The sequence below is a fragment of the Electrophorus electricus genome, chromosome 22 (assembly GCF_013358815.1).
Source record: "Electrophorus electricus isolate fEleEle1 chromosome 22, fEleEle1.pri, whole genome shotgun sequence".
Taxonomy (NCBI): Eukaryota; Metazoa; Chordata; class Actinopteri; order Gymnotiformes; family Gymnotidae; genus Electrophorus; species Electrophorus electricus.
In genome coordinates, this window is record NC_049556.1 from 13,895,224 (window position 1) to 13,907,723 (window position 12,500).

Sequence of the window (12,500 nt, forward strand, 5' to 3'; positions counted from 1 at the left end):
TGAAAACGTGGACCCGTGGTTTACTATTACACAACTGGATGTTCTGGGATTTATGACTGGATGTAAGTACTGAAATATTAAGTACCCTCAGGGTGATCAATTTACTGTTTGCTCCTCTAAATTGTACTTCTGTAACAGGTGCTTCCTATGGTGGCCTGGAGAGTCAAATCACAACACCATTTACACAGTAAACAAAAGTCAAGAATATGAAAAAAATTACAAAATGAAGTTTTGTGAAAACTAGATTTGTGGAAACAATCAAAGTCTCACAGTACTGACACATTAGGTGGCATCACGTCAGCATTAATCCACAAAAAGAAATGTCAGATCACTTACAAAGGAAGTGCCACTAGGGGGCACTTTAGGAGTACAGATTATACACTCAAAGGGCTCTTTATTAGGTACACCTGTTGAACTGTTTGTTAATGCAGATATGAGTATGAGAGCATGTTACAGTATGAACACAAGAGAAAAGAGGAGAGAGACCCAAACAACAGTGTGGTCGCCATGGGAACCGCCATGGTGGAGGGAATCCTTTTATCCTTGTGCTGTAAAGAGGGAAACACAATTGGAAGATCAGCAAGAATGAAAGAGTTTCTATCTGCCCAAGTACAGTATCTATACCAGTATGAAAGAGTATATATCTGCCCAAATACAGTATCTACACCAGTATGAAAGAGTTTATATCTGCCCAAATAGTGTCTACACCAGTACAAAAGAGTTTCTATCTGCCCAAATACAGTATCTAAACCAGTATGAAAGAGTTTATATCTGTCCAAATACAGTATCTGCACCAGTATGAAAGAGTTTATATCTGCCCAAATACAGTATCTACATCAGTATGAAAGTTTCTATCTGCCCAAATACAGTATCTACACCAGTATCAAAGTTTCTATCTGCCCAAATACAGTATCTACACCAGCATGAAAGAGTTTCTATCTGCCCAAATACATTATCTACACCAGTACGAAAGAGTTTATATCTGCCCAAATAGTGTCTACACCAGTACAAAAGAGTTTCTATCTGCCCAAATACAGTATCTACACCAGTATGAAAGAGTTTATATCTGCCCAAATAGTGTCTACACCAGTACAAAAGAGTATCTATCGGCCCAAATACAGTATCTACACCAGTACGAAAGAGTTTATATCTGCCCAAAAACAGTATCTACACCAGTATGAAAGTGTTTATATCTGCCCAAATAGTGTCTATACCAGTATGAAAGAGTGTCTATCTGCCCAAATACAGTATCTACACCAGTATGAAAGAGCTTATATCTGCCCAAATAGTGTCTACACCAGTACAAAAGAGTTTCTATCTGCCCAAATACAGTATCTACACCAGTACGAAAGAGTTTATATCTGTCCAAATAGAATGTCAGTAACAACAGTATAAATGATTCTCCTTATAAAAGGCTACTCATGACCTCACTTGTACAGAGACCATTTAAAACACAGGCATGTTAGTGACAAACATCTACAACAACAGGTGAGCAAAAATGAAAGTTGGTACATAACAGGGAAGTAATTACACATATTCTGGGTATAAGAACACTTTTAATTTCTCCATAAATCAATTTAACCGGTTTCAGCTTGTAGTTGGATCTACTGATGTACAAGTACATACTTGGGATCATCGATGAGAACCACCTCTGGACACAGACCGTAACGGAACCAGAGGATGGGTCAGTACTGCTTATGTCTGCTTACTTAGGACACAGACACCAACGAAAACAGAACCTCTGGTGTCATTAGTGACGTAGTACCAGCATCACTCTGGTGTCATTAGTGACGTAGTACCAGCATCACTCTGGTGTCATTAGTGACGTAGTGCCAGCATTACTCTGGTGTCATTAGTGATGTAATACCAGCATCACTCTGGTGTCATTAGTGACGTAATACCAGCATCACTCTGTGGAGGCGCTATATCACGCTCAGCACAATGTAGCCAGAATGGAATTGCCAAAGAAGAGTGTGCATCAGTCTAGTTGTTAGGCAACTACACACACAGGACCAGATACCAAAGTAAAATTAGATGGCTGTGAACAAAAACAGGCAAATCTCATTTACATATACAAGCACATTTACTTCAATAAGTTTAGATTTAATTTGACCTCTTCCCAACTATTTTAACTAACAGATATGTCGTGTAGAGTGCTGTTCAAAACTGAATGTGAGATTTGTGAAGAGGATGGATCACTACTGCTTATGTCTTACTTATTATAAAAGTAAAGAAATATAACATACCAGCGACAGTGATCTCTGCCTCCATCTTGGGATACTGTTTGACTCTGCAGACAAAGGTTCCACTGCCTTGTGCAGTGACGTGGCGTCTAACAGTGTAGACCTCATCGTCTCTGTGTGATTCTTTATCTCCTGCAGGCAGTTGTGCTCCTCCACTGAACCACTGCAGCTCAGGTTCAGACCTCCAGCCTTTAATTTCACACAGTAGTCTGAGCCCTCCTGAGCCATCTGTGCCCTCTATAATGATCTTTGGGCTTGTTCCGATACCTGTGGATTAAGAGATTAAGGCATGGTACAGATTAACTGGTTTAAAGAACTGTCATCAGAAATATCACCATGCTGTACAATAACATTTACTTAATATACCATTAAATGCCATTACACTCCACTCCGCCACACATCACAGATGCCTCACCACACACACTCCACTCCACCACACTTCACAGATACTCCACCACACCCCAAACACAAACAATATAACATGAACAATAAATGCTACAACATGAACATTACATGGTATAACACGAACACAAATGGCATGTGAAGACTCACAGAGAAGAAGACAGGTCACTGTCATGTCTTGTGGTAAGAAAATGGGCTGTTATGTAAATGCTCCCATGCTGATAAACAAGCTCCTTCTCAGAACCAACAGTGTCTTTCAGCGTGGAGCAGCACCTTACCAACGATGTTGATGTGTGACTTCATCCTGGGATGCTGCTTCACTCTACAGTAGAAGACGGTGTCACTGCTGCACACGGTGATTCGGTGACTCCCAGTGAACCCCTCGCTGTCGTGGTGAGACTGTGTACATCCAGCAGGCAACTCTGCTTCCTCACTGTCCAGCCACTGCAGCTCAGGCTCAGACGTCCAGCCTCCCGTTTCACACACTAACTGGATCCCCCCTGAGGCATCAGTGCCCACCACAGAGACCACTGGGCTTGTTCCAATGCCTGAGGATTGCAAGGTCAAAGCATGAGATGGAGTGACTAGTTTAAAGTGAGGAACATCTCCAAAATGTATAACGATGAATGCTTAATACACAAGGAATATGTCCAAAACATTTCAAAGTGGATGATAAGAAATGAGATCATCATTGTAGGAGAACGTTGTCAGCCATGTTTTTCGTGATGCTGTCAGTACATGTACTGACTCCACAAAGTTGAGTTGAGTATCTTTGCTCCAGTCGTATTATTCCTATCAAAATGTAGTTTTAGTACACATGTACTGATGTATAATAGTGATAACATGGGTCTGTTATTTCTGGCCTTCAAGAAGTGCACTGCAATCCTTTCCCCACCATCATGACACTTGCAAAGTGAAGTTACATGATAAGGCCTTATTTTTCAGGAGGACACCAGATCAGGAGGACACCAGATCAGAAGGACCAGAGATCAGAAGGACCAGAGATCAGGAGGACAATAGATCAGGAGTACCAGAGATCAGGAGTACCAGAGATCAGGAGGACCAGAGATCAGGAGGACCAGAGATTAGGAGGACCAGAGATTAGGAGGACCAGAGATTAGGAGGACCAGAGATCAGGAGGACACCAGATCAGGAGGACCAGAGATCACGAGGACCAGTGATTGGTTCTCTGTACTGTTCCCGGTCTAGAAAACAGCTTTCTCACGCCACCAAATGAACCGAAATTGAGAGCATGTGGTCTTGGGTCCAGAAAAAACACAGCCCCTTGAGTTTCACACCTGCCAAAATGGACTGAACTAAAGAAACATTTAATAAGTCTACTCCAAACAAGGTAGGTGTGAAAGCACCCAAATGTGATCAAACCCATATCCACTTATGACGTCAGAGGTTCAGTACATTCTTGATAACAACTTGGCCAAACCGAGCTACAGTCCACGGAGTTCACCCTACCTTTTTCTTCTCAAACCTGACAGCATCATTTTCGCATTGATTATTGCAAGTTAACTCTTCTTGTTCTAGAGTTGTAGAGAGAATGGGAACAGGGGCGCATCACATAGTGCCCCCTGGGTAATGTAGTTCGTGCAGGCTTATTATAGAAAAGCCTACAAGGAGCTTGTGAGAAGTTCAGTTACATGAGAAAAAGTCACATTACACCAAAGAGTAAAAGTTTTGGTACTGCGTACCGGTGAGTATCAGTCCACTTTGAGCACCAATATACATACAATATTTATTTTATATATATATATATATATATATATATATATATATATATATATATATATATATATATATATATATATATATATATATACATATAAAATACATGTATATATATATATATAATACATAATAGCTGTACATATACATATGATTTTTGAGTAGTGTAAAATGATTTTCAGTAGTGTAAATTACCAGTAATGTCGATCTTTTCCTCCATCACATGCTGCCCCTGTTTCACTCTGCAGATGTAGGTTTTGGTGCTGTTGCTGTTTGCAGTGAGGTGGAGTCTCACATTAAAGCCTCTGTCATCTCTATGGGACTCTTTTACTCCAGCAGGCACTTCTGCTCCTTCACTGTCCAGCCACTGGAGTTCAGGTACAGGCCACCAGCCCTTAGAGTCACACTGGAGAAAAACCTCACCTGAGTCAGTGCCCAGTACAGTGATCTCTGGGGCTCCTCCAATACCTGTGGATTGAAAAAACCAAAGCTTGAAATGGCATTGTCCTGTTTCTGCTTACATAAACACATATTAAAACAGGGCTGTTATTTTAATATTTGAAATTCAATGACATTCACCTTCAACTTTAAGCAGAACACTGACATGATCTTTGTGATGGGCAGAATCAACTTGACATGTGTACTGTCCTCCATCAGACACTTTAACGTTCTTCAGTAGCAGTGAGGTGTTGCCATACTGTAGCTCCTCTTTGAACAGAGCTGTTCTCCCTCTGTATGAAGGATCCTGATCTTCATTCTTGTCTATTTTATCCATATAGTGATGCACTACTGCGCTATTCAGGTCTGTTCTGCTCCACTTCACTTCCATGTCCACAGCACTCACATGGGATTGTTCAGAGGCTTTGGGTTTGATGGAACACGGCAAAATGATGTCAGAACCAGGAGCAGCAACAACAGGCACATCTGGACCCTCCATGTTAAACTCCTGACCTCCTGTAATGAGAAACATCACCATGCTGGATGTGCACATTCAAACAAAACAAATAAAACAGGAGTTGATATTTTACTGCAACACTCCAGAATCCTCCAGGGTGATGCAGAGACCACCTCCATTTTTAAGGATCCTCCACTAATCTCCCTCAGACGCAACAAAAACATCAAAGACGCTCGTCAGGAGTGAGAAAAATTACCATTCAAATAATAGCTGTGGCATTGCAACAGCTCTAGATGTCCTTCATGTAAATGTGTTAACACAGCCAGGCCAATACCAGGCACAAAAGGCTAAGGTGTCATCACCAGTTCCTCCTCATGCATCACTCCAGGAGATGTCAACTGTGTTACTTTAAGAGATGTAGTCAGTTTTACACTGGGAAAGCCAAGAAAAGGCTTGCTGACCATTTGATCATCAGAATTAAGGATTAGAGGATTTGTCATTTGCAGTGGTAGGACGTTTTAGTGCTAATGGACACTGCATTAATGACATACCGGTCTTCACGGTCAGTTGTTGCTATGGCAGCAATGAAGTTAAGAAAGAACAAAGAACTGATCTACTCTCTCAGAACTTTAGAACCCCACGGAGAGAATGTGATTTCAACATCTGCTTTTTCTGTGTGAAGCTTAATGGCCTGGCGTAGGACCTAGCACAGGACACGTCTTACCCCGTGCACAATCACATCTCTAACAATATTCTGTGTGAAGCTTAATGGCCTGGCGTAGGACCTAGCACAGGACACGTCTTACCCTGTGCACAATCACATCTCTAACAATATTCTGTGTGAAGCTTAATGGCCTGGCGTAGGACCTAGCACAGGACACGTCTTACCCTGTGCACAATCACACCTCTAACAATATTCTGTGTGAAGCTTAATAGCCTGGCGTAGGACCTAGCACAGGACACATCTTACCCTGTGCACAATCACATCTCTAACAATATTCTGTGTGAAGCTTAATGGCCTGGCGTAGGACCTAGCACAGGACACGTCTTACCCTGTGCACAATCACATCTCTAAGAATATTCTGTGTGAAGCTTAATGGACTGGCGTAGGACCTAGCACAGGACACGTCTTACCCCGTGCACAATCACATCTCTAACAATATTCTGTGTGAAGCTTAATGGCCTGGCGTAGGACCTAGCACAGGACACATCTTACCCTGTGCACAATCACATCTCTAACAATATTCTGTGTGAAGCTTAATAGCCTGGCGTAGGACCTAGCACAGGACACATCTTACCCTGTGCACAATCACATCTCTAACAATATTCTGTGTGAAGCTTAATGGCCTGGCGTAGGACCTAGCACAGGACACGTCTTACCCTGTGCACAATCACATCTCTAAGAATATTCTGTGTGAAGCTTAATGGCCTGGCGTAGGACCTAGCACAGGACACGTCTTACCCTGTGCACAATCACAGGACACGTCTTACCCTGTGCACAAGCACGTGTAGGTTTATGGGCTCATAAGGCACAAGGGACTCACGAGGGCTACGACTCACAGAAGAACCTGTCAAATAACGTCCACGTACAAACCTCCAGTTCACCAGTCCACCCTTATTACTAGGACTCGTGACATGACGAAAGTGTTTGTGATTATGTGCATAGTAGATAACTGTGCACTGCAGAGCCTCCTGATGGTGAGTTTGCCTTAACATCATACGGTCATTACGTGTATGTGTGTAAATGTGTGTGCTGATGTCTTCAACTTTCCCTCACCTCTGTACCAGTGTGTGGTCGTGAGGGCTAGTTAGGTAGTTTTCTTTGACTGGACCTAAATGATGGAGTCAGAGTTTCTCCTGTATGTGTCAGGATTGATAATCAAAAACCCTTAATTTTGTAAAGATTGAGCTTTTGGCCTGTAGATAATTATCTGTATTTTTAAAAATAATTATCTGTTTTTTAAAGCGGTCAAAATACTGCACAGGCAAGGCATTTTTTCACATAAATTGTAATGGAAAAATTATTAAGTTCAGGGAACCGAATAACATGGCAGCCATTTCGTACTTGTAGTATGCATATAATATTAATGATGTGAGTTTTAAGGCTTTTAAATGTCTGTATGCTGTATCGCCCTCTAAAGCTCAATTTGGACCAAACTTGGCAAAAACTCACATGAACCTCAATCTAAGAAAGGATTTGAAATGATAACTTACATGGTTTATGAGTTATAGCAATGTAGGTCATATATAGCAAGGCCACAATGAATGATTGGACAAAGTGACTACCATGGAGAGCAAAATTTCAATCTTATTTTGATCATTATTTATCAAAGTGACTAGAGAGTGAGTAGATTATTGTAGTACCAATTCAGACATGATTGGATCAAATTCCTAGGTCTAGTTTGTAAATTCATGTTCCTAAGTGAAAATACGTAGGCGTTATACTTGATTTTCATGAACACTGCCACCTAGTGGCCAAATCATTTGAAACGTCACAGATTCACAGAGAGTCCTTACTTATGTATAGCCTTTAGGTTTCATCATGACTGGTCAATGATAAGCCTGTCATATGCCTGCTGGACTCTGATTGGCCAATGGAGGTCACAGTTTTCTACATATTGGTTAATGATTAATTGGCCCCGTATAGTAAAGGTCACTCATGCAGCATGCCAAATTTGAGCTTGATCTGATGTCTGTATGTTGAGATGTACATTTCTAGCTTTTATAGCGCCCCCTACTGACATATTCAACAAAGTCAACAGACTACCTTAAAATCATGTGCCGCTAAATTCTGAAGTTTCATCACAATTGGATGAATCATTCATGAGTTACAGCCATTTATGCACAATATGTACTTATCTGGAAGGGTTCATTTGCATATGGAGGCCATATTGTTTTGAAATGTCAAAATGATTTCCATGTTATAGTGCCCCCTATTTTTGACCTCAAAATCACCAGCCTGATCAGCTATACATGAAGTTTCACCAAGATTGACTGATAGTATTGTTGAGTACCTAATTAAGTAAATTAAGCTCCACCTCTTAATTTGCTGTTGATTGACACATGACAGCCAGACTGTATGAAAATATCCAAATGTTTTTGATCATTATTTAGGATCATATTGTTCTGAATTGATTGACACCAGTTTTATGAAAACTGGCTGAAAACCCTAGGGCTAGTTCAAAAAGGTGGGTGTGACCCAAACACAGAATGTCTGTTTTCAAAAACTGAGTGAGTGAAAGATGCGAAAGATTTGTCCGCTTGAGAGAAAAAAGAATTGTACATTTATGTTGCAGAAATTACAAGATATTGAAGAAAATGTAAAATGCTGTGCTACAGCGCCACCGTCAGGCCAGTGAAGGTCCCTTTCTTTGGCTGAGTCCTTTCACATTGCATGTTGGAACTCAAAAGCACCTTGCTTGTACAACTGATGAAGAACCTCCATTAAAAACATCTTGCTTCTCTGGAAACCTTGTGTACTTCACTACAATGATCAATATCCCTACAGCTCTCAATATAGTTGACCTCAGTTACTCACCTGGAGACTTCTTAGGATATTTAGATATAAGATAGATATAATATTGTATACTGGTGTTGGAGATAGGTTTGAATATTGTATATTGTTGTTGGTGATAGGTTTGTATATTGTATATTGTAGCTGGCAATAGCTTTTAATATTGTATATTGTTGTTGGTGATGGGTTTATATGTTGTATATTGCTGTTGGTGATAGGTTTGTATAGTGTATATTGTAGCTGGTGATAGGTTTGAATATTGTATATTGTTGTTGGTGATAGGTTTGAATATTGTATAGTGTTGTTGGTAATAGGCTTGTATGTTGTATATTGCTGTTGGTGATAGGTTTGTATAGTGTATATTGTAGCTGGTGATAGGTTTGAATATTGTATATTGTTGTTGGTGATAGGTTTGAATATTGTATAGTGTTGTTGGTAATAGGCTTGTATGTTGTATATTGCTGTTGGTGATAGGTTTGTATAGTGTATATTGTAGCTGGTGATAGGTTTGAATATTGTATATTGTTGTTGGTGATAGGTTTGTATATTGTATATTGCAGCTGGTGATAGGTTTGTATGTTGTATATTGTTGGTGATAGGTTTGTATATTGTATATTGTAGCTAGTGATAGGCTTGTATATTGTATATTGTAACTGCTGATAGGTTTGTATATTGCAGCCGGTGATAGGATTTTCTGTAATGTTGTTTCTTGGTGTTTACTGTACCTGAGAGAGACCAGTGGAGGAAAAGAATCACCCAAACACACTTCATCTCTGAAAGAGAACAAGGTCCTGTATTAGTTTACTAAGCATGACTGCTTACAAATAATTTACATGAAAACTCCTTCATAGTTAAAATTGGAACATGCCTTAAATGCCTTAGATTCATGTTTCCAATTACCTAAAGTATTTTAGTTTTGTCCTACAAAAAATAAATATTGTAAAATATTTCTAATGAGAAAATTTTGAATTAGTTTTTTTTTTAATTGATGGAACAGCCTAAAATGAACATGACATAAACGTACATATTTATGAACATGATATATTCACTTATGAATATAACATTCTCACTGAACAATATAAATGACATATAAAGACTTCAAATAATTTAATGGAACACAACTTTAAATCTCACAAAAGTTTTAATCAGCATTCAGCACAGTGCACTCAACACCCGGCAGGAAACACAAACCTCACACACACACACACACACACACACACACACACACACACACAAACACTCTCACACACACACACACACACACACACACACAAACACACACACACACACACACACACAAACACACACACACACACACACACAAACACTCTCACACACACACACACACAAACACACACACAAACACTCTCACACACACACACACACACACACAAACACTCTCTTCAGGCAGCCAAGTGCTATTACACACTTATTCTCCAATAACCAGGCCATTCTTAATGTTAGTGCCATTACACACTTATTCTCCAATAACCAGGCCATTCGTAATGTTAGTGCCATTACACACTTATTCTCCAATAACCAGGCCATTCTTAAACATATTAGTGCTATTATACACTGTTATTTTCTCATATCTTTGTTATTCTCTAATACCCAGGCCATTCTTTAACATGTTAGTGCTATTACACACTTATTCTCTAATAATAGGGCCATTCTTAATGTTAGTGCTATGACACACTTATTCTCTAATAATAAGGCCATTCTTAATGTTAGTGCTATTATACACTTATTCTCTAATAATAGGGCCATTCTTAATGTTAGTGCTATTATACACTTATTCTCCAATAACCAGGCCATTCTTAATGTTAGTGCTATTACACACTTATTCTCTAATAATAAGGCCTTTCTTAATGTTAGTGCTATTATACACTTATTCTCCAATAACCAGGCCATTCTTAATGTTAGTGCTATGACACACTTATTCTCTAATAATAAGGCCATTCTTAATGTTAGTGCTATTACACACTTATTCTCTAATAATAGGGCCATTCTTAATGTTAGTGCTATTATACACTTATTCTCCAATAACCAGGCCATTCTTAATGTTAGTGCTATGACACACTTATTCTCTAATAATAAGGCCATTCTTAATGTTAGTGCTATTACACACTTATTCTCTAATAATAGGGCCATTCTTAATGTTAGTGCTATTATACACTTATTCTCTCATATCTTTGTTATTCTCTAATAACCAGGCCATTTTTGCGTGAATGTCTCGAGCGCTGAGGCAACTTTCCTGCGTCGTTATAGAAAATAACATCAGTATTTTCTTTAAAAGTCAAACGAGCCATGCTTTTTACACTGCACACATTTCTTTCCTAAAAACTATGAATCTGAGGGAGTATTGAGCTTTCGTGTTTTTACAGCTAGATTTGTTCATCGCTGTTGCGTAATCTCTTTTTCGCCTTAGATTCTGGGTCCAGTTTCTAACAGCAACGTTAAAATAATCTCACTCCTACACTGCTTTAGCTATCTAAGTCATCGAGTTGGCGACATTATTACCTTTTAGACATGAAAAGTAAGAGTAATATAGAATGTGATCTCACCGCTTTCTCAAGGCTCGAGATGGGCGCCTGATACTGATTTCTCCGGAGTGGGATTACGAACGCCCATGTCACGTGACTATGGCGAAATTAATCCCGCCAGCACCCAGCTCTGTGCACACTCACAAACCCATCAAAACCAGTGGCGTGTCACATACGATGAGTGTCCACTGCAGTGCAATTACAACTCCTTTAGAAACGTATTTAATCAAAATCCCAGGATACTACATTGTTAGGTCTTTATATTGCTTGGGGGGACTGAAATCTTAAAACTAAGACATACACACACACACACACACACACACACACACACACACACACACACACACACACACACACACACACACAGGGTTTTACACAACACGCGCTCGTCCTCGAGCTGCCACGCGCAGGCGAACACGTGGCGATGAACGCGCTCTGAAGAGTTCGCGCGCCATAGAGGCTAACAAGGACCACTTAGTGGGCATGAAGACAGTTCAGATGTCACACAAACACGAACAAACGTCTTCACAGTCGTTTGGGGAAAATGTGTCACTGGCACACTTATATTCAATCTTGATTATAATAATGAAACACAAGCCTCGTACCACAACTCATAGGCGTTCTTACCCATGCATTTACCTGCGCAACCGGCCGAGGGAAGTTCATTATTGATTCTAGTCGTTTCAAATCTGTTTTGTAAGTCTACATTGTGTTCTCCCAATGTGATAGCGGAGCATAACCTACCTGTTCGTATAACAGCGTCCTGCGCTTTGGGTTTATGTTTTAGTGTTTGTTTGATTTAAAAAGCAAATATATATAAACGTACAAATCACAGATCCTGTAAATGCTCATTTATTCTATCTGGTCCACGCCGTTCCATCTTTTCACACAGAGATGGCAAAATGTAACATGGTGTGTCTTTAGTTTTGCTATTTTGTTGTTGGTGTTTTTTTATTCAAGTGGTTACAAGCATTCCTCAGTCAGTGCTAAGTTCTTTAAAAACACTCAACTTGACACAACACACATCCGAATGAGCTAACCTACCAACACTTTATACAAAGCCCTTTCCTGTGCCGTATAAACGGTGCTTCTTGCACACGGTATTTCCATGCGATGGTTTGTGCGATGAACAACTGTTAGTGTGAAACAGCTGACAAACTGACAAA

At 39.9% G+C, this 12,500-nt stretch overlaps 1 protein-coding gene across 1 annotated transcript in view; it reads right to left on the bottom strand.

Moving 5' to 3' along the window:
* LOC118240618 (butyrophilin-like protein 2) overlaps window positions 1-11,425 on the bottom strand; it is an 11,468-nt gene extending 43 nt beyond the window's left edge. The window contains exons 1-7 of the mRNA XM_035521563.1: window positions 11,356-11,425; window positions 9,517-9,564; window positions 4,962-5,336; window positions 4,578-4,850; window positions 2,924-3,193; window positions 2,247-2,510; window positions 1-548 (exon numbers count right to left, since the gene is read on the bottom strand). The exon at window positions 1-548 is cut by the window's left edge and continues 43 nt beyond it. Of these exons, the coding sequence (XP_035377456.1) occupies window positions 538-548; window positions 2,247-2,510; window positions 2,924-3,193; window positions 4,578-4,850; window positions 4,962-5,336; window positions 9,517-9,562 (1,239 nt within the window). The 5' untranslated portion in view covers window positions 9,563-9,564; window positions 11,356-11,425 and the 3' untranslated portion in view covers window positions 1-537. The remainder of the gene's footprint in view (window positions 549-2,246; window positions 2,511-2,923; window positions 3,194-4,577; window positions 4,851-4,961; window positions 5,337-9,516; window positions 9,565-11,355) is intronic.
* Window positions 11,426-12,500: the final 1,075 nt, after the last annotated feature.